The sequence below is a fragment of the Melozone crissalis genome, unplaced genomic scaffold (assembly GCF_028551555.1).
Source record: "Melozone crissalis strain CALT ecotype California unplaced genomic scaffold, PUWL_Pcris_2 ptg000018l_1, whole genome shotgun sequence".
Classification (NCBI taxonomy): Eukaryota; Metazoa; Chordata; class Aves; order Passeriformes; family Passerellidae; genus Melozone; species Melozone crissalis.
Genome location: NW_026535796.1, coordinates 35,071,322 through 35,095,711, shown reverse-complemented (window position 1 = coordinate 35,095,711; position 24,390 = coordinate 35,071,322). Strand labels below are relative to the sequence as shown.

The following is a 24,390-nucleotide window of genomic DNA, read 5'->3' as shown; positions in this document are numbered from 1 at the left end:
CCTTCAAAAATGGGAAGAGTTTGAAACATTTACTACCGGCAGATCAAAAGCAGAGGGAAAATGAGCAGCTGCTCAGACTAAAAACTGCATCAAGCTCATGCTCTGTACTCCCCCAGAAGTGAGGAGTAAATCACATTGGCATCAGCAATCCTCATTGATCGGTGTTTTTCTAGACAGATCCCTCCCTGAGCCGATCGCCCAACCCTTTGAACTCAACCCAATCCGAGGACACAAATTCCACAGTGTTTTTTTAAGTTAGGTTTATTTAGCAATAGAAGTATGTACATGTAAGAGAATCCCCTGCAGCACAAGACATGCACAAAGCAGTGAGGGACTGAAAGTGGTGCTGCTCCATGGCCTTCCTCATCACCTGTCATCCCACTCTACTCAGCGGCAGGGCCAAGATTAGAAAGGAGCAGGCGAGAATTTTATCAGTCCATGTGGCAGAGTCTTCAGGCAGAGCCTCCCAGCAACCGCTATTAAAACAAGCGAGCACCATAACCAAATGTCTGTTTAATGCCCTCGAAGTAGTAGCGCTGCCAGCCTTGCTTTGTTCTTTCTTCCTCACTGGCAGGAACGCCCTTGCCTTCCAAGCACACCTCTGTCTCGCCACCTTTGTCATTGAAGTTCAAGGTAATGGTTGCAAAGTGCCCTAGAGGAAGCAAAGCAGGTCTGTCAGCAGTGTGTGGTACAGTACATACAGCCCCTGCAAGCTGCTCTGCCCCTCCTTTCACAGGGCACCGTTTAAGACTCTTCGAGGTCCTTCCCAGAGGGTCTGCTTATAGCAGCTGTGGGCCTTCCCTAGAAACACAGCTAGCAGAGGGCTCCCTCTCCCTGCGGCTTGAAGCAGCTGCAGCTACAGCTGCACAAACAGCGACTTCATCCTTCCTACCGGGTCACTGCTCTACACAGTGGCTGAAGATACAGACAGGATAGTGTGGGATAGGAAGCTGGGATAACACTGGAGCAGCTCCCAGAACATCCCGTGCTCCCTCATCAGGAGCTACAATGAAGTGTGGCAAATGGGGCTGGTATCCCTCAAAGACAGGCAAGTCCATTTCTGGACTACTTACCAGCTGGCCAAGATTTAAATCTCCATTTCATAACAAGTTGCTTCTCAGGAACCTTGAAAAGGAAGACAAAGATTGAGTAGCAATTTTGGGAAATCTTACAGTCTAATAGAAAACATCTAGAATTGTGTTGATATGAATGAAGTCTTAGAGATCCCTTGTGAAACGCACACACAGTGGGAAAGAGATTTTAAGTGTCCTTTTCTTCTCAATCCCCTTCTAGAAAGGCATGCAGCCCCAAACACTGAGACAGAGTCCCTGACTGTCCAGAAGACTTTAGTGGCAATTGAGTCAAAAAGAAGGGTCAGTTACTATCTTTAGCACTCCTCCAACCCCTGACAACTAAAATCACAAAAAGACAGGGGAGATTTATGACTGGAAGTCACATTTTCTCCCCAGACTGAAGTGCCATGCATTTATCCATACTACTAGGAATACTTCAATAGCCACAGAAATTATTGGGCACCAGGTAGAACCCCACAGTTAGCTAACAAAAAGCATTATAACAGAACTGATAGGAAGTTACAGCCTGATAACAGTGCTGCCTCTGAGCAAGATACACCTGAACTGGTTAGTACTTACTAGGTCAACAAACTCTCCTGTGACACTGCCATCCAGCAACTGAAACTTGCCTCCTTTATCAGCCTCCAAGGTGGCTTGTGCGTGGGTGAAAGCTTGGACCATCTGAAAAGAATTCGGGAGCAGATCTGTGTTACTTGACATTATCTTCCTGAAAACTTGTTGCCTAATGCCTCCCACCCAGCTACAAAAGTTCTGGATGAGGAGGTGGGTCAATAGTGTAAGGTCTTCAGCAAAAGACAAAACCCCTGGCCAGAAAAGTAAGTTTTTAGCTACTACAGCAGCATTTCACCTGCCCAAGGAAAAAAACCTCCAGCTTTCATAGTGCTATGCAGTGTTCTGAGTCACACAGTGATTTACTTTGTTGATTTCTTAATGAAACCTAATTCTCAGAAAAAATATTCTTTGCTTTTCCATTTTTCTTATCAAAATAGGAAGAACAAAAGACTAAGACAGTGTTTAAATAATGATACAACGCTGCGCTCTTGTCCTAAACTATGTAGTGCAGAAAAGTGGAAGCTATTCCCAAAGCATGCTTTTGATATCACCTAACCTTAAAAGGAAAAAACAAACCAGAAGCACACAATTGTAAATCCCAAGTGATCTGGCCACATGTAGTAAGGGATACACCTACAGACAGATGCTGACAGCAGTCTGGAACTTGCTTCTGGTTGGCATTACTCCCCTCTTGTTAGCTGTGTGAAAAGATGCACACACAAGCTTTCAGCAACACCTCTGCAGAACAGCTTTCTTATTCCATTCTCATGGATTGTGAGTGTCTGACAGAACTTCTTAAAAACCTTATTAGAAAGAGCCTCCTATAGGCAAAGAACAGCTCTGAGAAGAAGGCAGGCATTACCTCCTGAGTAACAAATACCCGGTAGAGCTCCTCAGGAGATGTTAAGAAGGTGTCCTTCAAACTGATCTTACAGGTAGGGATCTTGACTCCTATGGACTTGGACTGTGGTATGGCAGTGCTGCTCCTGGCAGCCATCTGACAAAACAACATGGAAAACAAACACATACACTTGTTTTCACCGAAAAAATCAACAAATGGTTCACATATGCAAGGGGAAAAACCAAGGCTATTAGTAAAGATGCAATAAGATACAACCATACTTAAATGTAAAAAGCAGATTTATCACTTTGCTTGGAAGAAACATCATGTGCTGCCAATGGAAACAGTCACACCTGTTCCAGAGATTGCCAGTTCCTGAATGTATACATCCTATACACAACAGAGGTTGCTGCTGTAAGTCCCAGAATCTAATACACCATGCCTTTCTTCACTGATCCCACAGCATGTTTGCAGTTTTGTTTACCTTGCGCTCTTCTGCTTTAGGAGCCACCTGAGGTGCTGTTTCCATATGTTCACCGTTCACTGTGGGCAAAATCATGCCCTGGGTGAATTCTGAAAAGACAGGAATATGCCCATGAAACCAATTAAAGATCAAGTAAACCTTCTGAGTGTACTTTGAAATACACAATCAAAAAGGGCTTCCTGGTTTTCCCCTTGCTCTTGGCTAGCATCCATAACTTGAAACAGTGTTCAGAAAAAGTAAACAGATCTCTTTTCAAAAGTAATTAATTCTTTCCCTCGCTACTCTCCACCAAAGGCCCTGTCAGAACCTGTCTGCACTAACAATGAGGAACTTAGCTCCTCTTCCCAGCCTAGACAGAGCATCTTCCACACGCTGCTCTCACATTAAGGTTGGTTAGCCTTAGGCTTACGTAGCTTTTTTCCTCTCTCACTCCTAATATAAATTGCAATCACATCACACCTCAAAAACTTTTGCCTTGCTGATCTAGACACATCAAACCAAGCTTTTCACTTCTTGTCTCGCTGCAGTAAACAACAGTAACTTCCAACTCCCTCTTTGATTTATCTTTATCGACACCAGTTGCCAGGACGGCACATGGAAAGCCAGACAAGCCTGGCCAGCACCCTGTCCACCAGCACTAACACTTCTGTAACTCCATCAGAACCTTCAGCCTCGTTCAGAATCACATTTGCTTTTTCTCCAGCTCAGTCACTCCTGCTTTTACCAATTATATGACATTTTGCTCCTTTTTCTTCCTCTTCATCTGTTCAGAGTAGCCAAATTCCATTAGAAAGCAGAATTGTATCATATGTGCATAAACCTGTACCCTGCAATACTTGGTTCCCACTTATTCTCATTTATTGCAGCCCACAAGATCATACAGATTTTACTGATTAGCATTCTTATCTTTCACTGGGTGACTGCATCTCCCAGCCTGAACACTACAGTGCCTGAAAAAAACCCAAGAGTACAGAAATTTAATCCTGGAAAAACAGCAATCAGTGGTGGTTTGTACCCAGCATATCTAGGACATGTAATGTAATATAGCTAAATGGATATAAAAAGCAACTGTAGCATTCCCAGCCTGTATTTGAGAGGAAAGCCAAACTCAGCCAAAGTGCATTGATTTAACTCCAACTGCTGGACTCAGATTTAACTTAAAAAAAAAAAAAAAAAAGATCCAGATGCTGAGACAGGTCATTAAAAGACACCAACAAAACCTGCAGAGCAATTTTCAGACATCAGTTACTCTAAAACCCAAGTAACACTAGATGTCTTTACCACTGCGGCAAGAGGGAAAAGAAAAACCCAAAACAAGCTACAAACTGGAGAAGATATCACTTTCCAAGGCAGTAAGCCAGCTGAAGGCCAGATTGTGCCACAGGCAGTGACTATGTCACTGGGGTGACCAACACGTTTTACTGGCTTTCATTTTCTCCCTAGCTTCAGGATATGAAGGGCATTCTCAGTTTTAAAACATAAATTCAGAATTACTGTTCATTACTGTATCACCACCAGAGCCAATCTTTCTGGGCTGAGCTATGCTGTCTAGAGCCAGAAATGCTTCTTCCCAAAGTTACTGCTATTGCTCTGACACCTTTCTGTTGAGATGGAGAGAGCATCTCTTTACTCCCATCTCTTCTTTAGAATTAGTCCATATGGGTTCCCATAACACTTCTCCCTCTCAGTAACATACCCGTTTTCAGAGTGCTGATGTAAGTTTTCATTGCATCTCTAATTTTCTTTGCACCCTCTTGCTTCATCAGGGTCTTCAAGTTAGTCTCAGGCTCATCTTTAGCAAGGCTGACAAGGATCTGAACAATGAATACAAGCACTGATTAACAAGGACATATGTTCACAGCTCTTTTATTACTCAATTCAACATCATAGACTTTGGCTAAACTTTCATAAACAGCCCTGCGGTTTTATTAATCCTTCACCTCACCTCTCTCAGCCTACAGTGCTGTACCTGTGTGCCTGAATACCTCCTTGTGCTACGGAGCCCTCTGCATCCAGGAGACAGGAATTCATCTGATAAATGATGGGGGAGTGACTCTTTATCAGGGAGTGCAGTGACAGAATGAAAGATAATGGCTTTAAGTTGAAAGAGGGTAGATTTAAAGTTAGAAGGAAATTCTTTACTCTAAGGGTGGTGAGGTATGGAGCAGGTTGCCCATAGAATCTGTGGATGCCCCATCCCTGGAGGTGTTCAAGGCAAGGTTGATGGAGCTCTGAGTAACCTGCTCTAGTGACAGATGTCCGTGCTCATGGCTGACAGGTTGGTAATAGATGACCTTTAAAGATCTCACTCAACCCAAACCATTTTTTGATTCTGTTAACTAAAACAGCTTCTAACAGTAAAAAATTCTACACAAATGCTCTAAGAAAGGTAACAGGAAACAAAATATTAATACTGTGAGTATTCCTGTTAGAATAGTCCATACATCCAGCTTTGCTTACCTCAACTTCATCGATGTCGTTTTCATCTGAGAGATTAGGAATCTCCACATAACCTTTGTACTTCACTCCTGTCTTTGAGGTGCCTGCAATTATAATTATATTGTTCAGATCAACCTTTCTTACTCTGGTTGTTGTCAAAGCAAACTTGTATTGTATCCAAATACGACACTTCCATTTATTATTATTTCCCAAATGAGACGTGTATCCTTGATATTATACATGAATCTGACCTTGAAATAGAAGGGGTGCATATCACTCACCAGTCCACGCCAGCTTGATAGCCCACTCATAGAAGAAGATAAGTTTCCCTTTGCGGTTGTTAATGGAGGCCTCTCCATCCAGTTTGCTCACTTCTGTCACCTCACATGCCCCTTCCTCACCCTCCACCCTGACAGGCAGGAGGAGAGCTTTCAGCCGCTCCGTGGACCAGTTGGAGGCATCCCTCTCTGTCCTGCAGGAAAACCGAGCAGGGTGACAATGCGGGACAGGCCACGCTGACAGTGCACATCGGGACTATCCAGCGCTCCCCAGTCTCGTCTCCCTGCCCCGCTTCGACACAAACACACAGACATTTCTTCCCCAGGCCACCTGCAGCCATTCCCCCGGCACACCCGCACGGAGCCGGGGCCGCCCCGGAGGCTCAGCCCGGCCAGCCCCGCCTCAGCGCCGCTCCGCGAAGAGGGGACGGGGGCGGCCCCTCTGCCCGCGGCTCCGGCCGCGCAGCCCCCTCCGCGCCGGGGCCGGCTCCGGGAGCAGCCGCCCCGCTCACCAGTGCCAGTTGTTGACGTTGGTGGCGTCGGCGCGCTGCTCCACGATCCAGCGCGGGTCTCCCTCCCCCCACTTGGCCATCGGGACCGGGATTGCCGCCTCCGCTCCGAGCGCCCGTGGAAGCTGCTAGAACCGCCGCGCCGCCTCCCGCCTTCCGCCCGGCGCGGGCCCTTCCGGCACGCCCCCGCGGCGCCACCCCGGCTTAGTGGTTCCGCGCGGCTCGTTGGTTCCGCCGCGCTGCAGGCAGCTTGGGGCGGGGGCTGGTGCTCCCGTCCCGTCCCGTCCCCGCCGGCCCACAGCTCCCGGAGTCAGCCCACAGTTCCCAGAGCCCAGACACCGGCCCAGACACCGCTCCGCCGCACTCACAGCCCGCCGAGACTGGTAGTCCGAAGGCAAGTCACTGCGGCCTGCGGGGCACGCCGGGACTCGTAGTGCGTGAACGAGGAGCGGCCGCGCCGCGCCCAGCGGGAGAACTACATGTCCCGGCGTGCTCCGCGCGCGGCTGCCCCACCCCGCCCTGCCCTGCTGTGAGCGCTGCTGGCGCGGGAGGGGCGGCGAGGTGAGAGAGGGGCCGGGGGCGGCGGGGCCGGGACCTGGACCTGGACCTGGACCTGGACCTGGACCTGGACCTGGACCTGGACCTAGGGCAGGGGTGGCGATAACCCTGAGGCTGCCGCTCCCTCCCTCCATCCCTCCCTGTGCTGAGGCAGCCGCGCGGTGCCTTTGCAGATGAGCAGGGTGCGGGCGGACGAGGAGGAGTACTGGCACAGCTCCAAGTTCCGGGCCTTCACCTTTGACGATGAGGATGACGAGCTCTCGCAGGTAGGGAGGGTTCGGCCCTGGAGCTGCCGCTCCGACGCCCTCGCCGGGTGGGCCCCCGTAGCCGTCCCAGCCCGGGTCTCGGCCCTGCACATCGCGGAGGGTCGGTATTCTGTCGGTGATTGTCTCCTCCTGCCCGCTGCGGAGGGTAGCCAGGGCTCCCGTCTCTCTCCATGGTAGCCAGTCCCAGCTCTCATGAGGACGCGCTTCCTCGGCCGCGCACCAACCGCATCTCCCGCCGGCTGAGCTGGTAGCGTCCATGCAGGTGTCCTTGGGGCTCCCAGAGTCTGCTCCATAGCTACAGGACTAAAATACCATCCCGAGAAGAAACAATGGAAGCTGAAGAAGCTGTATTCGAAATTCTTTGGGAGATGTTTGATGATAGTAGGAAATGAAGTGCATTCTGCAATTCTGATGGCCCTTATACGAGGTCACTCTTTTGTGTGTAGCTGAAGGAGTCCAAACGGGCAGTGAACAGCCTTCGGGATATTGTCGATGATGATGATGACGACCTCGAGAGGGTCAGCTGGAGTGGAGAACCTGTGGGAAGTAAGTGCAGAAGTAGTGCAAAATATCTTTGAGACAGAGGGAGTTTAAAATTACTGCTTAAGTCAAGTCACTTAAGTCAGGAGTATTATTTGCTATCCAATCCTGCATATCTAATCTGATTCAAGTCTCCCAGGTCACATTGTGAGCTCCTTGATTTACCTGAGCAGATCCACTGAAAAGAGGGTGAGCAGAAGCCCGAATTGTGTTAAAAAAGAGGAGTGCAGACAAGTGGAGGGAATTCACTGTGATTTTTCTAATACGTAGCCAAGCTCAGAGCAGGTATTTTGGTGTTTATGATCTGATACTTGCTCAGGTGGCCTGTGAGATTCTAGGTGATTATTTCCTTCACATCACTGTCTGAAATGGCACTGTTTAAAGTTTCTGTGTTTTGGCCCCACAGCATTTTAAGCAGATATCCAAGGTTTAATGTGTGCTTATACAATGACTCTGACACTTGAAATTTTAAAGGGAACTGTAAACATTTAGCAGATTTCTTTCTAGTGATGATGGGAGTGAGTTCATGGCCCACACACGATCCTGTGTGCTGTGCTTTTGAGTTCATGTCCCACAGAATTTTAACACTTGCTAGCCAGTGCCAAACCATGAAAATTTTTATACGGGTCACCCAAAGGATTTTCAGAGACTGATCTTCTTGTCCTTTGCTGTAGCTCTTTCCTCTGCTTTCTTTTCCCACCCAGGGTCTCTTTACCTATTGTGGTTTTTTGTCTGTTATCCTGATCCTAAAATACATGTGTTGTGCAGCTGTGTGAAAACAAGAGGAAACTGTATGGAACAGGCAGGAGGGAGACACATGCATTGTTACCAGCAGCAGATGCACACTGAGAGCTGTTTTGTCTGTGTGGGGAGGAAAACTATCTTAGTCTTCAGTGTTGAGGAAAGCATGCTCTTAGGCTTCTGCAGTTTGAGCTTGGCCAGGGACTCTGTCTTGCTTTGTATTTTTACTACAAGGACCGTGCTTTGCCTCATGCAATAATCCATAAAAGGTGGGGCTGTCTGTGTATTCCTTTCACACAGGCCATAGCCAGCTGTACAATGTTGCTGAAACCAGCCATTTCTGGGGGACAATGTGCCACTGCTTACCAAGCAGCATTATATGAGACTGCAATTCTGCATGGAGAGATGGATGCACTGTGTCCACTTAGTGCCGAGGGTCAGGCTTACCTTGATGTGCTAGTGCAGAACTGACCAGCACACATCTGGTAATGTTTCTGCCGTGCCAGGAGATCGTTCTTTACAGACTTTTGGGATAAAATGACCTGTCTGCACACAGGTATCTCCTGGTCAATCAAAGAGACAGCCTCTGGCAGCACTAGCTCCCTGGATGGCCGAGACTCCAGCCTGCAGAAAGGCTCTTCCTCCTATGCTGCTCTTCCCAAACAAGCTTCTTCCTACTCCCTAAGCAGCCTGTTCAAAGGTGAGGTTCAGTATATGCCATATTGACAAATGTGTTTTCCCTTGAGACTGTCAAGGGGCAATGTGTTATCTTATGTAAATTGTTTCATCTGACAAGTATTGCAAAACAGGGAAGCTCCCATCTCTCCTCAGGGTGGAAGTGTATTGCTCTCTGCTCAGAAATTGAAGACTGTCTGGTGCAGTAGATCACGTGTTTTTGTGGAGTGGGAAGGGGCTTTGGAGATTATGGCTTCTTAAAATCCAGGTTCCAGAGAACAGCAGGGTAGAGCACAGCATTGTGTGGCAATCCATTTGGTTGGTGGAAAGGAGCAGGTTGCAAAGGGACTGGCTTGACCCATGTAGCCCTCATTTGATTTTGAGTTGTGAATAGCAGACAGATTGATTATGCCTTATTTGGAGCTCAGCTGGCTGTGTTGGTGTTGGTTCAGCAAACACATGGCAGCAGCAGTGGCAGCGTAGCTGGTTATGGGGGGAGCTGTGCAGCAGGCTGTGAGCAAACACACACAGCTTGCAAGAGTTCAGCTCTGTTCTCACACAGCAAGACAACAAAGCAGCTTTTACTTTGTCTCTCTTTCTCTGGGGTGTTTTTTACTCTCAACCAAGACAATAAGGTGATGAAGAAAGGCATCCAAATTGCAGCCCTGGTGGCTGGAGCTGTCCATGTTGCCACAGCCTATGTTGCAGTGCTATGTGCTTGAGTCTCTGCTCTGTAGGTAGATGAGTGAATTCAGGTGTAACCTCTCCTGGCCTCAGCACCAAGAGAGCAGATAGGGATGGAGTGTGGTATGGTTTGCAATGCCACAGACAACTTCAGCACCTTAGAATGTAAGAGGTGAGCCCCAGCTGTGCTGCTGTGGTGTGAATCACTGCACAGGGAGGCTTGTTCTATGGCATAGCTGCAGTAAACTGGCTGCAGTCTAGGCTTATGTTCCCTGTGCAGGAGATGCTGCTGGTGAAGTGACAGTGTCTCATCAGTGTTTTTATTTCAGGACGAAACAAACTCTCAAGTTTCCAGTCCCTTTCAGATGGTAAGTTTTGGGTCCCTGCCTCATCCTGGGAGGGGTGCAGATTTACATGAAACTAAGCATTTCCAAAAAAAAAGGGAAGTGTTATCTGCCTTATGATGCAAGAAGGGAAACTGAATCATGTGCTGTCTAAAAGCTGAATTGTGGGTCATTCTTTCCTCAAGGAAATTAAAGAATTGGCATGATGATTTGGGGTAATTACTTATGTACAACTGACAACTGTTTTAGAGGAATGCTGTATTGCCATTTGATGCTGAAGTTTGGTTCTTTACCGTGAAAACCGAGAAAGGGATGGGTTTGGAAGTGGATGTGAATCAGGATTTTTATGCACTGCTCATGTGTGCCTTTCCCTCTCAGCCCTCACTGACACAGGAGTTAAAAACTATGCCCCAGAGCTGCGCAGGCCAAAAGCTGAGTACAAGGTGAGCAGCCTGTGCTTGTTTTATACCAAGATTATTGAACTTCCTACTCTACTGGTTTCATGGGAGGTGATTAGTTGCTGTTTCAGACACAAGAGGGCAATGCAGGGAATAGGACAGAGAGCTGCAAAATGCAGCCTTGCAGTAATTTAAGCATTCTCTCTTTTTGCACAGAAGTGTGGAGCATTGCAGGGGGTCTTGGTTTTGCTTACCCCTTTTAATGAATAGCCTAGCAGTCTTTGTGGAAAGGATTTCAAAATAGTGCTTTGTCTGTAAGCTGCTTTCATGTCAGGTCAGATAAACTGGCATCACATGTGGTTTTTAAATTTTTTTAAATATGAAAGTTTTGAAATTTCTTGTTCATGAATCACTGGGACAATACAGAGTTGTGCAGAGGCAGTGTTTCAGTTGGCAGGAAGGTTTGTCTACCAGATACACAGTGATAAGTGTTAGAGAATCTAGAGGATTTTGGGACTAGGTGGATTCCTCTTACTAGGTGTGAGATTGTGGTCCCATGTCCCTAGGTCCAGGCAGTAACAGGACTGAGCTTATATTTCCTGCAGAGACAGACATGCACAATACTAACACAACTGTCTGCACAGATTAACACAGACAGACCAATGCCTTTGTGAATAGACACATACAGAGAACACTCAAGCTTGATCCTGAGCTTCCTTACTGGCTGACCAGCTCCACTAGTGGAGCATACACACACTGTATGGGTCCCTCCAGTAGCTGGTCTTGGACATCTGGTTTGTTTTGTAGCTGAATCCCAGACCCCAGTCTCCTCTAGTAGCTGGCACTTGCATCCTTGAGCTGCCAGGGTTCATGGTCCACCTGTCCTTGGCCATCTGATCCTCCCCAGACTGGTGTGTTTTGTCAGTTAGCCATTAATGACAAAACCTAACAGACAGCACTTCCTCAAAGCACAGCAGGAGAAACAAGAGTGCCCTGTTGTGTTCTGTTCTGGGCCTGCAGAAGCAGTGAAGGGAAGGAGGAGGATTATACAGCCTCTTAAATGCAAATAGGGGTGGGACAAAAAAGGGAAAGCTAGTGGCAGCTTTTGATGAGTGTCCTGACAGTGACAGGCTGAGAAGATGCCTCTGGCCAGAGGTCCTGGAGGAAACTCTGGTGCTCAGGATATTTGACACTCAGCTGTACATTGCTTTGAGAGACTCATGTGCAGAGGTCTCCCAGTAGGACTGGGCCAGACCTTTCATCCTTAGGTTTGGGCTTTCAATAAATCTTCAATGGATTTAAAATTCATTGTCCTCAGAGCTGGTTCTTGTTGCTTCCTTTCTCTGGGCCTTTTGAGGTAGAAAGCTGAATTGCAACTACTGGCTTGAGGGCCTCACAGAGACCTAGATGAGATGACTTTATGGAGTTAGGAGTGGCCTGGGCCACCATCACTTTTTATCCAGTGCTTCAGATCATAGTGTCTGCCTGCTGCAGGGGCAAAATTCTGATCGTTGCAGCAGTGGTAGCATGTGACCTTAAGGTGGTCCTCCTCCAGGCTTCAATGCCCTTGTCACACTATCCTTGTCTTGTGCAACTCCCCAGGTGCTTGCCTGAGGCTGTTGTCCCTGTTCTCCACGCTGCTGTGGAAAGCTCACCAGCAGAAGTCTGTCTGAACTGTAACAAGAAACTGACTCCTTGCCCTTCAGTTTTGGGTTAGTCTGTTTTGTGTGTATTTTGTTTGTCTTGAAAGCAACATAGTTTGCAAGGAGAACAACCTGATGCAATGCACTACTTATAAAGGATATGATGACAGACCTTACTGAGGCACTAGAAATGCTGTGTTAACATATGGGCCTTTAGCTTCCCTCCACACCAGCACATGCAGAGTCTGAGGGCTCAACATTTGTACCTGAAAAATGTACATATACATCCTACTAACACCTCTCCTGGAGCAGCTGGATGATCAGTGTGAGTAGCTATATATAGGCCAGCACTGATACAGCAGAAGTGGAAAGCAGCTTGGAGATTGCTGAAATGATCTGAGGCTTAAGAGTGCTTTATTTCTCTTGTGGCAGGATTACAGTGGTGACTGGAGCCCCAAAGATACAGTCAGGAGAATGCAGAGGGGCAAGGTAAGAACTTTGCACTCCCACCTGCTGGTAAGAGATGGAGGGTGGGTGGTCCCAAAATGCTTTGCACTTTGCTGTGCTCCTGGCTATTCTGGGAGCAAGGAGGGGATCTGTGTTGCTTGCAGCACCTAGCAGGGATGGTGCTGTGCCTGTCTGTTACTTTGCCAGGTGGCAGTGCTGGGATCACACTAGCTCAGGAGCAGCAGGAGAACTTCAGGGTTTTGTTGCTTTGTTAACTTGAGTTGTCCCCTCAGCAAGGCTCTGACAGTAGGTATCTGTACTGCTGTGTCCCTTTCTACCCCTTCTGCTCCCTGGGGCTGGATTTATTTTAAAAATCTGAGAGGGTGGGGCTTTATCTCCGTTCGCACTTGGTGGCAAATGGAGGGAGGAAGACAGAAATGGTTTCACTGGAGCTGTAATCTTAGTCTCAGCTGCCTCAGTGTGCAGTGAACTCATAGGGAGATTGTGGTTTCACTCTGCATATATCTCCTCAAAGGCTGAGGTGAGCTAAAGGCTGAGAGAGGCCACAGATGTGGGGTAAGAAGAAGGGAGAAAGAGTTATGACCCTACTTATCTGGTGCCCTTTGTGGAAAGGGGCTTGTAGAGTTCCCTCCTCTTGTCAGGGCTAGTGGTTTGTGGTGTACGGGAAAGTTTTGTCTTGTTACAAGGGTGTTTGTGCTGAATGTACATTGTCTGCTGTCCTAGACTGGGCAGTAATGAGGGTTGACTGCAACCCCTGTGGACAGATTTCCAGGGATTATGTGTGCACGTGGTTTCAGCTAAATGAGAATTTCTCCACTCATTGGGAGGGCAGTTATTCATGTTGCTGAAGGGCTTATGGGAGAGGAATGAATAATAGCTTGGATTCAGCCTGAGGATTGTCTCATGTCCCACATGCCTTCTTCTTCCTGTTCTGTCCCTAGGTCTGCTCTCTAGAGAGATTTCGCTCCCTGCAGGACAAGCTGGTGCTCCTGGATGAAGCTGTGGCAGGGCATGATGGGAATGTCATTACAGCTGTGAGTCCTGCTGGGGCTGCACAGGGCTGGGACTTGTGGGTGGCCCCACAGAGAGTGCTTGTGAGAATGCAGTCAGCTGGCCACCTGCTCTTGCAGGGCTGGGAGGTGTTCTTTAGTTCAAACAGTTACTAGAAGTGTCAAAGCTAAAGACTGGGAAATTCTGTATTCCTGCTGTCTTTCCTGCCACTCTGCAGGTGTTAAGGACTCTGATCCATCAGCCTTACAGATTTTTGCACCTACTTCTTGAAGGTGAAGGTTTAATCTGCTCATTTCAGCACAGAAAATTTGGGACTTGGCATTTGGGATCTGAGGCTCCCAAATGTTTTTCACCAGTTTTTCTGGCTTTTAAAATATCAGAGAGGAAATGGGATTGTGTTAGAGCTTACTTCATCTGGGTTCTTTAATTCCTTTGTATTTTGCATGGAAAGGTTTTCCTTTGTAAATTTTGGTCTGACTTATCTAAACTCCAGAGCAGGAGCTTAGGCAAGAATCTAGGCAGCTGTGGCCCAGGCTCACTGCTTGTCCTGGGTGTTGTGGGACCAGAATTAAGTTCAGTTCTATAAGAGCTGAGTTTTCAGAGGCCCTTTGCAAAAACTTCTCTAGGCCTTGACCAGTGTGCTGTTTGTTTGTCTGTCTTAATTCTGACCTGTCTGGCTGTGCTCACAGGTCCTGATATTCCTGAAACGGACGCTGAGGAGAGGTGAGCATGACTGGGGCTGGGATTTCTGTAGTGTGTTTCAGTGAAGGATGGAGGGGGTGATTTCTTCACAGGGTACAAGTTACAAAGAGAGCATCTGGGATATTGCTTTTTTACTAAGCATGAAATATTTTTGTAGCAAGTGTAATGTAGGAGGCAGTGGGGATGGTGATGCCTACAAAGGCTCCAGAGAGGAGCTATAAGCAGTGGTGGGTGGTGGTGATGGGATGAATGAAAACTAATCTCTAGAGGTAGCACTTGGCTGTGAATTCAGCTGTCAGCCCAGTGATTGGGCTCTTCTGTGCTCCAGCCTCCAACACTGTGATTTGAGATGGGATAAAGTTGATGAATCCTGCCAATGGCTCCATGCTCTGTGCTAAGTCCCCTCTGCTTGGTAGTGCTATCTTACCTTACCCATCTGTACATAAACTCTCCCCTGCAGAGATCCTGTTTCGGGAGCTGGAGGTGCGGCAGGTGGCCTTGTGCCATCTAATCCATTTCCTCAGAGAGACAGGGGAGCAGAAGTTCCTTCTGGATCTGCTCAGGTGAGGCTGTTGATCCATCCTGTGGCAGGCTGAACACACTGCTAGGAACCTGCCTCCAGGTTAATGTTTCCTAATTCCCTTCTGCAGGTTCTTAGACAGGACTGAGGAAGTTGCTGTGAGTATTCCCAGGAGCATAAGCTCCCTTACTGCACGGTGGGAGGCTGGGTGCAGAGTGTGTGGGAATCAGCTTTTTGTCCCCATTTCACCCTCTGGAAATACTGTATCTCCCAAATCCATGAGAACACACTGCTTCTTTCCCCTCTCCCTCCAGCTATCTCAGTACCGGGAGCATTTGAACATCCAGGATGTAGAAAAAAGGAGGGAATTTCTGAAAGGTTGCATTGGGTAAGAAAAAATGCAAAAGCAGGGGAGGGATGTGGAGTCTTCACAGAAGGTGGTAGTGAAGAAAATTAAGCCTCTGTGCCAGTGCCATGGCTTATGTGGGTTGAGAGCTGATGTTGGTTTTCCCTTAGTGGGGAGTGAGAGTAGAGTTGTGGGTACAGTGTAGACCAGAGAGGAATCATTTGTGGTCATCGCTAGTCCAGCAGCTTTTGCTGGTAATTCAGGAAGAAAGATGCTTCAAGGGACTCTCTGATCATTGACCCTTCAGATTGTGATGGATGAAAGTCTGGGTGCCTGAGCACTTGAGGAAGTTGGTAGCATCCACTTTAGGTTATTCTGTGAAAGGAACCACATAATGTTTCTCTAGAGCCTGTCTAGGAAAGAGCCAATTGGAGAGGGCAGTGGGTCAGGAACTTGAGTAGCCATTCAAGATGGGAAGAATGGGAGCTTGTTTGGTAGAACAAAATTCTTCTAAGAGTAGTTAGAAGTAAATGAAGGATTCTGTACTTCAGAGCTTGTCACAGTGCCTCTTTCCTTCATGTCTGGCCAGGCTGCCATTTTCAGCTGAGGATACCTCCCACATCCAAGACCATTATACCCTGTTGGAGCGACAGATCATCATTGAGGTATGAAATCTCTGCTGGTCAGGAGGTGGCTGGGACTACCTGTGAGATCTCTTGCTGTCCCTGACTTACACCACTTCGGATTTAACCAGCCTGCCCTGGCTAGTGTATTTGTAATGCTGTTCAGGCTGCTGTGCCAGGCACATGTGAAATACCAGATCTGAGACTTGATAGCATGTTGGGGCTGTGCTTGCACACTGCTGTCACAATGGTCTCTAGGTTTCTATCCCATAGCTGAACAGGCAGTTATCTTGGCTCATGTTCCCTGTCTGTCTTGCTGATTCTGCAGGCTAATGATCGGCACTTGGAGATGGCTGGGCAGTCAGAACTGTTTCGGAAATATCCTCGCAAGGCTTCAATTCTCAACATGCCACTAGTGACCACCCTCTTCTATTCCTGTTTCTACCACTACACAGAAGCTGAGGTGAGGATGTGGCAGAAGATAAGGTTGCATCTTATCCTTGTAACCCTCGAGATGTGAGGTGGTCAAGCTGTGGTATATTAAGGAGAAAAAGGAAAAGAGAGGTCATATTTCATCCCTCAGAGAGACTTTGTCTCCTGGCACCAGTTTGGGGCTTTGTGCTCCAAGACATTCAACCTGGCACAGTTTGTCAGGGAGTTGTCTCCTAGAAACCACTGTAAATCCCATGAGGCTGAGCTGCGTGGTACTGGTGATGCACCAGTTGAGGATGCAGGAAAACCAGACCAGACAGCTAATGGGATGGGATGGGATAGTTGCTCTCTTCTGCCAGCTGCTTCCTCCTGTGGCACTGACATGAACAAAAAGAAGTAAAATCTTGAGAAGATTGTGTGAGGGAGATGCCTTATAACAGGTGTCTGAACCCCTGCTGTGGCCTGCCCTTCTGAGTTTGCACTGACTTGTCTGCTTTCTCTAGGGAATGTTCAGCAGCCCCACCAACCTGAAGAAGACATTTAAGGTGCGTGAGTCTCCCGTGTTGTGGCAGCACTAGCTGAAAACATGCACAGACAAACTGTATGTAATGAAGGAGCTCAGTAGGAGGAATCTGAGTGGCTCAGCACTGAGCTAGGGAGGAGGCCATGGCATCCTTTTTGAGCAGGGCCCTTCTGGAGTCTCAGGCAATTGGGAGCCATGTGGAGAATTTCAATGGATGTACCCTCTCTGCAGCAGCACTTGCAAATCCCCACTCCCTAGTCTCTGCAGTGCTGTGTATGGCATCAGGCAGCACCTTGCCTCTTTGCCTGGGTGTTGGTGTAGGTCCTGGCAGAGCTGGGGCAGATGGCATTCATGTCCAGCCCACAAAGACCTTCTGAGCTGTGCTCTGTTCTGACTGCAGCTTTCTGCCTTGCAGATTCCTGATAAGCAGTATGTGCTGACTGCCCTGGCAGCCCGTGCCAAGCTGCGGGCCTGGGGTGATGTGGATGCCCTCCTCACCACCAAGGTGAGCTGCAGAAAGCCTTGCTGGGAACACAGTCCCAAGTTCTGGCATCTGCTGCTGATAGCTGGCTTGTTCTGGAGTTACTGGACAGACTGGTTTTATTTCAGCAGGGCCCAGCACCTCTGCTGCAGAGTGTTGCAATACTTTCCTCCTCTCCCTGTCTGAGACCTCTGCTGGGCCTGGCTTGGCTGCAGCAATAAGGTCAGAGAAGGGGGCTGCCCCTGAGCTCTGCTACCAAAGGGATTGCAGCCAGCCTGTGCCCAGCCACTGCCTGAAGGGCTCTGCAGTGGGGTGCATATGATGGCTGTGGAGTATGGTGCTGGCACTGGGAGAAAAAAAACTAATTTTCTTGTGGCTGGAAGGATTATCCTTTTGGGTTAACATAGGTTTGGTTCTCATTTCAGAACTGGCTGGGTTACACCAAGAAGAAGGCACCTATTGGCTTCCACCGGGTGGTGGAGATCTTGCAGAGGAACAATGCTCCAGTGCAGGTGAGGCAGGAACCCCTGCTAATGACCTGCTCTTTGTTGGGATTTGGTGTATGAATGACTCCTCAGGTGAGCTGCTTCCTAGCTGGAAGTGGGAGAAGCTTGCTGATCTTTTGGCTTTGCCAGGTCAGTGCAGCACACAGCTGAGTGACCCGTGCCTCAACAGAAGGTGTGGGTGGTATTGAGGGCTGGGTCCTAGCTCTGACTACAAGAGGGGCAGCTGGCCAAAGTTGGCTGGGAACTCTTCCCATGTGCATTGCCACCTTTCTTTGCTACATTAAATTTTCTCTTTCTTAATTTGGCTGGCAATGGTTAACCTGATCCATAGCAATGAGGTAGCCTAACATTCTGTTGATAGGAGGAAAAGTGCCAGCAAAACCTCAGGTCTGGACATGAGGAGAACAGACTTCAGGCTACTCAGGGAAATGGTAAGGTCCCCTGGGAAAATGTTCTTGCAGGCAGTGGGGTCCATCAGTCAGTTTTTAAATAGGACCTTCTAAGGGTACAGTAGCAGGCAATTCCCAAATGTTGGAAGTCAGGCAGGCAAGGCAGAAGGCCAGCTTGACTGAACAGGAATATTCTCTTGGAAATAAGACAAAAAAGGAAGGTGTAGAAGCAAGGTCAAATGACATGAGAAGAATACAGAGATGCTGCTTGCCACTGTAGGGAGAAAATTTTTTGCAGCCAAAGCTCTTGAGGTCACTTGTTCCCTAAAGAAGGGGCCAACTCTGTGTGACCAGCAACTTTGAAAGGTTTTGGGACTGGGGTGAGGGAATGAGGCAGGACATACCTGCAGAAGGGAGCTGAGACACTCTTCTGTCTCTCACAGGTGCTGCAGGAGTACGTGCGCCTGGTGGAAGATGTGGAGACCCGGCTGAACCTCGCTACCAAATACAAGTGCCATGATGTTGTCATAGAGGTAGGTTGCTGCTGTGTGAAGAGTTGGGACACAGGCCTGCTTTGTCTCTCTAGCTTTTCTGTTCTCTGTCATGTGCCTGGTGGTGTTTGTTTATCCCTGTGGCCTGGGAAAAATGCTAAGGTTCCCGATAGAAGTCCATGAGCCAGGAGAGTGGCTCCTAGCATTTGTGCTGTGAAATTCTTCTGTGTTGAGAACTGCATGGGGGATTGTAGAGTTGCCCTGCCCATCTGCAGGACACCATGTAACCACTGAAGTGTCCCTTTCTCTCAGCTGGGTGCTGGTTTTGCCCTTTATCTAGACCTACCGGGATCTAAAGGATCGTATGCAGCTGACAGCATATAAAGGCAAGGTGGAGCGGGGCTCTGCAGAGGAAGAGAAGATAAACAGCATTCTCAGCAACACAGTAAGAAATGCTTACTCTTTATTCCAGACACTCTCACCAGAAACAGGTTAAGATTAGGTGTAGGGGCATGGCTGTCCTATGTACTTTCTATCCCTGCTAGGAAGCTAATCTTTTGTTTGCATTCAGGGTAGGAATGAATGGTTATACTGATAGAAATGGCACGCTCTGGCTGTAGCTGTCCTTGTCAGGAATTGGGAGTCACTAAGTTGGCCCCTAGGGCTCGGTGTTCAGCATTGCTGTTAGTTGTGTCTTGTTCCCTCTTCTAGCAAATCCGGTGGAAGAACTGAACACCTGTGGAACAGCCTGTTTGGCCATCACCTTGTCACTGAAAGAGGGAACTGCAGAACCCAGTGCAGAGCCAAGAGAGCAGCTCTGTTACTACTCATTGCATGATCGGCGTTCGTCGGTGACAGTGGGTGCCTGTGCCCAATGGGACCGTGGCATTCCAGTTGGTTGAAGACAGCTACTAAACTGTGGCTGGCAAAACCATGGTATAGATCCAGCAGGGTTGATTCTTTTTGGAATCTGATTGTATTTGACCTGGCTGTAAGCCAAGCATCACTTGTGTGTATGGAGGGAAGTTGCTGGGCACAGCAAGATGAATGTTTGCTCTGGGTGGTGCCTGGGCTTGTTCTTGCCAGAGGAGCATGTCAGTCACATTTGTGAGTCTCTCCAACAGAGAGTGCTGACCAGTCCCTGTAACAGTCAAGCTGGCTTGGGCATCACTAATCATGGCTGTGTCTGAAGTAAAACCTACCTGGACCATGTTCTCCCTGTGTGAAAGTGCTGGGAGGCAAAGGACCACTTGCATTTTTTTTCTTTTTTTAATTCTGGCTCACTCTAGGAAAAGAAGTGTGTGAACTCATGCAGAGAGCCAGGACAGCCAGTATCCTTCTGCTAGCACTCCGCAGCATTTGGAAGATCCCTTTATCAGGGAAGTACCCAGTGTAGAGGTGGTCAGAGTCCATATGGGTTGGATGGAGAACAAGTAGGAAGCTCTCTCAGTTGACACAAACCTGCTGGCCCCAGCAGCTCTTTTCTCAGAAAGTGTTATGCCAGGAAGGATTGAAATGCACTTTCTCAGAAACACAACTCCTCAGGCAGCTGCTGGCTTCATCTTTTCAGACCTCACTTCAATTCTGTAAATAAAGTTGTCTCTTTCTCCTTGGCCTGTTTCTTTCCTTTCCCCACTAAGCACATTGTCACTCTTGTGTGTTAATCCTGAGCAATTTATCACCTCCCACAAAAGGAGTTGCAGGATGTTTTTTCATATTCTGAAAAGCACAGTGCATGTCACTATGGAGTGACATTGCTTGCAGCACTACCTTATTTAACACCTTCAGTGCTATCAGCACAGATGAGTTAATTTTAGAGTTTGTAGGAGAGTTTTCTGCCACAGAGGGTCACACAAAGACAGTAGATTTGGATTCCAGCCTCCCTGATGCAAGATGAACTGTCCTTTTTTTTTTCTGTTGGTGTTTGGTTTTTTTCTAATGGAAGCATTTGGGTTGGAAGGGACCTCTTGATCATTTACTCTACTCATGCTCTAGCAGGATCACCTGGAACAGGCAGACCAGGACTGTGGCTGTTCAGTATCAACTCAGCTTCTCTGGAAAACCTGTTCTGAATTTGGCAATACTCACAGTAAAAGGTGAGTTTGTGTCTTCAGATGGACCAGCACATTTCAGTTTGTGTCCAGTGCTCCTTGTCATCACTGAGCACCACTGAAGATAGTCTGGGTCCCTTTCTTTACTCCCTGTCATCACATACTTGGACAAATTGATAAGACTGCCCTTGATCTAGGGCCATTTTAGCTGAGGGATGCTAAAGTTGATAGTAACAAGTCTAATACAGCTTGTATTTTGTGTAGTTCATAGTAATTGAGTAAACATGTCATCTACAGGCTGCATATAAAGTCATATAACCCCATAAACTCTTAGATAAGACAAATAGGGAGAATGGTCCTCCAGGGAGATGTTGGAATAAAATCCTCTTTCTAATCATCTCAGGGAAGAGATGCAACAGGGTTTATTAAACAGCTTTTTATAGGTCTTGAAAACTAGCCAGATTCCCAAGGCTCAGCTGTTTCAGCTAAACACTTTAAATCAGCCTGCAAGGACTGGGCCAAGCAGCTGAGTTCTTTGCATATTTATTCCTTTGGGTCACTCTGCTAATGCCCTTTGCTATATAAGACCAGTGACAGGCAGCCACCAAAGTCCCTCTGTGCCACTTTGGGCAGGCAGACGGCTACCAGTCTGGTAGCAGTGGTTTGTGTTTCACCTGCATGTGGCAGAGCACAGGTAAATGTGTTCTGGTGCCTAGAGGTGTGCTGGTTCATAGCTCTGCTTTCTCTCTGAGCTTTTGATCCCTTTCACCTTGCTTAGTGCAATAGCCCTGCAGAAGCAGAGCTTTACATTTATAACAATGCTGAGCTGGTGGCCTGGGAGGACATTGTGTTCCTCTGCTGCCTCCGGTCACACATACTGCCATTTGTCCTGTCACTGTGTAAGCCTTGACACCTCCATCCCTCTCCTCAAGAAAAATGGACCATATCATTTCAGAGCCTGGGCCTGGAACTGTCACCAAACTCAGGAAGAAATTAAACTCTGACCCTATCTTTGAGGTGGCAGTGAGATACATTACTTTATTCTGGCCAGGATGTGCAGTGAAAATCATTCCAACTGCACATCCTGTATAAGATTTTTGATGTATTTATACATGTATCGAAACCAATTTTTGAGCAAACAAGCTTTATGTCATGGGTAGCCCTATGTCAGTTTTTTTTTATGCTGGCAGACTCAATACTCATTCTTAACACACAAAATATTCACATACTGCAGTGAACTCATACAACTCCCTTAGAGTGAAAAGAACTCAAAGCATCTGAGCAAACTCCACCATAAAAGCTGCTAACTTACTAACTTACATGTGGCCTAAAAAAACTTCACAGTGCACCTTTCACCATGCAGTTTCACTACAGGATTTACTGCAGGACCCAATCCTGCAATTGCTGGGTTTTACCACTGGATGGAACTCGAACCCATTGTTTTTACAAAAGGGGATCTGAAACACAGGAACCACACTGTAATGAATGCTTTGCTGAGTGCGCTTGAAGCACCCCTGGTGCTCACCTTGCCCTCATGGCAGAATGGTTATATGATTTATCTGTAGCCTGTCAAGGACTGCTGGTTACTCAATTAGCATGAGCTACAGAAAATACAAGCTATATTAGACTTGTTACTATTAATTTTAAAATTCCTCACCTAAAATGGTTCTAGATCAGAGGCTTCAAACCAAACAGGTCTGGTTGTCAGTGTGATTCCTCCCAGCAGTGTGAGATGAGAATATCTCTTCACATCTCTGTGCACACAGGTAATTGATACTTGATTTTTGTTCATCCTGCAAGGAAAATAAAACTCCATGAATAGATGGTGGCCATTTTTTATGCAGGCCTGAACAGCATCATGTGGCAGAATCTGCCTCACCAGAAGGCATTGAAATGAACAAATGACCTCAGCTTTCTTGAATGCTGCCTCATCTGTACAGAGCAAAAACCTTCTTGCCTAGCTTTGTGTGCAAGAGTTTTTTCAGCAAAGATTTTGCCTCTTCAATTACTCAAGAGGAGAAAGACAGTTGAATGCTGAGGTACTTCTTGTCTCTGCTTTGCAGCTTGCCTCATCTCACAGAAAGCACGGGCTGCCTTGTTGGGTTGGAAGGTGCTGAACTCATGTTGTCCTTAGGACCACATCTCTGCCCCAGGAATTGCCTTAGATGATGTATTAGCAACAGAAGACCTGGACTGAGTTATTTTGTCCCTAGATCCTATTTATCAGGGTTGTTTGAAGCAACTGATCAAGACTAGGGCATTGAATGCAAAAAAAAAAAAAAAATTCCTATGGGAATATCTAGAGAAGACAGTTCTTGGGTGTAATGATCTTATGACAGTTAATGAACTGGGCTACTGAGGACGTTAAGACAGGGGAAGGCTGCTTGAGGGAAAGGATTCCTGCTTTTGCAGGACTATTCCAGAGCCATTCTTCAACATTTTATGTTCAAGTCTCTGATGGTTTCTGAAAGACCCAAGAAGGAGTCTTGTAGTCAGACACTGAAAAAAAAAACACTGCTTGTTACGTTATTAGCATGCTGCTTTGGACAGTTGTTGCCAGTAAATGGTTCCATTTGTTTTCCCTTCCCAGAACCTTCCCCTGGTTTGTCCTGACAGCTGTGTCACTGAGAAAGTCTCTCTTTAGGCAGCTGCTAGAAAAGAGAGAGCTTGTCTGGTGCCATCTGATGCCTGGGGCTCTGCTGTACCAGGCACCCTCTGGAGACTGTCCTACAAAGCAGTGTGGGCTCAGCACCAAAGACATCTCTCACTTCAGCTGCAGTGGAGCCTAGTGTGGTACTGGATGACACGTCTCCATTATCCACAGCTGCTTCCAACAGTTTCTCAGAAATTCCAGAGGAAAATGCTGAGTATGATTCTAAATCTACACAAACCTTAATGAAGCCCATGAGGAATGCTTTGCTGAGATCTCATCCCAGCCCCTTCATGGGACTAAGCAGTGCAAGAACCAGCACTGTTAACTCTCAGACTCCAAACTCTTCCAGCCAATAACCTTATGCACACATTTTCTTCTATGAATTTCAGTCTCTACACTGCGCAGCAAACTTGCTTATCCCTGGTTACCTGAGGTGGTTTTTTTGTTTCGGTTTAGTTTGGTTTTTTTTGTCTGAATTTACTTATTACATAATCTTCTTGGCCTATGAACTGCTTCAGAAACTGTGTTTCTATTGCAGCTTCAATACAGAACTGAATTACAAAACGAAATTACGGTTATTTTCTAGTGGCTGCAGCTTTGATGTAAAAAACTAAACAGGATCAGGCCCAGTGGTTTTTTTTATTATTATTTTTTTATTCCCCATGAGGGATCTTGAGAAAGCCATTGAATCCTAACAACATACTAATGATTTAGTCAGGAGTGCTCTATCTGTTGAGCCAGGCCTTCATGAGCCCTTCTACTTCCTTGCTGGTGATGATGCTCCCCACCCTCATCACCACAGACTATATGATGTGTCCTTCAGGGAAAAAGCAGGTAACTGGATACTCTGTCCAAATCCACCCAGGACACAGCAATTTTTATTCCCTAAATTCTGTAGTTCAGTATTCTTTTGTACTTTCTGCCACCATCTATCATGTGTTACAGTACTGTTTACCATGATAAAACACTGCCTACCTGGTTTTGCCTCACAGGAAATAATTTCTGTGGCCAAGGATTATTTATGCATGTTGCACCTAGACCCCTTGCTTAATTCTGATTGCTGAGAGCAGCTGTCTGCACACCTGTACACCAGTTATTGCATATGCCATTTATCTTACATCTGGGTTTCAGAACAAGCCCAGTCTGCA

General features: G+C 47.2%; 2 protein-coding genes and 1 pseudogene across 2 annotated transcripts; 2 read left to right on the top strand and 1 right to left on the bottom strand.

Annotated features, from left to right (window-relative positions):
* Positions 1 to 251: 251 nt before the first annotated feature.
* AHSA1 (activator of HSP90 ATPase activity 1) lies at positions 252 to 6,494 on the bottom strand. The gene is made up of 9 exons (XM_054275346.1): positions 6,201 to 6,494; positions 5,692 to 5,882; positions 5,432 to 5,514; positions 4,668 to 4,785; positions 2,972 to 3,060; positions 2,509 to 2,643; positions 1,653 to 1,754; positions 1,074 to 1,125; positions 252 to 652 (listed from the first exon to the last, which is right to left on the bottom strand). The coding sequence occupies exons 1-9, from the start codon at positions 6,278 to 6,280 to the stop codon at positions 480 to 482; spliced, it is 1,023 nt and encodes a 340-aa protein (XP_054131321.1). The 5' UTR covers positions 6,281 to 6,494; the 3' UTR covers positions 252 to 479.
* Positions 6,495 to 6,649: 155 nt separating this feature from the next.
* On the top strand, positions 6,650 to 19,856 carry VIPAS39 (VPS33B interacting protein, apical-basolateral polarity regulator, spe-39 homolog). Its single transcript, XM_054275345.1, has 20 exons — positions 6,650 to 6,758; positions 6,929 to 7,021; positions 7,468 to 7,567; positions 8,859 to 9,002; positions 9,991 to 10,029; positions 10,384 to 10,448; positions 12,479 to 12,535; positions 13,456 to 13,548; positions 14,215 to 14,248; positions 14,688 to 14,790; positions 14,878 to 14,905; positions 15,062 to 15,135; positions 15,683 to 15,758; positions 16,045 to 16,179; positions 16,652 to 16,693; positions 17,087 to 17,176; positions 17,578 to 17,664; positions 18,491 to 18,580; positions 18,879 to 18,983; positions 19,250 to 19,856. The coding sequence occupies exons 2-20, from the start codon at positions 6,929 to 6,931 to the stop codon at positions 19,268 to 19,270; spliced, it is 1,476 nt and encodes a 491-aa protein (XP_054131320.1). The 5' UTR covers positions 6,650 to 6,758; the 3' UTR covers positions 19,271 to 19,856.
* On the top strand, positions 19,631 to 23,598 carry LOC128936444 (uncharacterized; annotated as a pseudogene).
* The last annotated feature ends 792 nt before the right edge of the window (positions 23,599 to 24,390 follow it).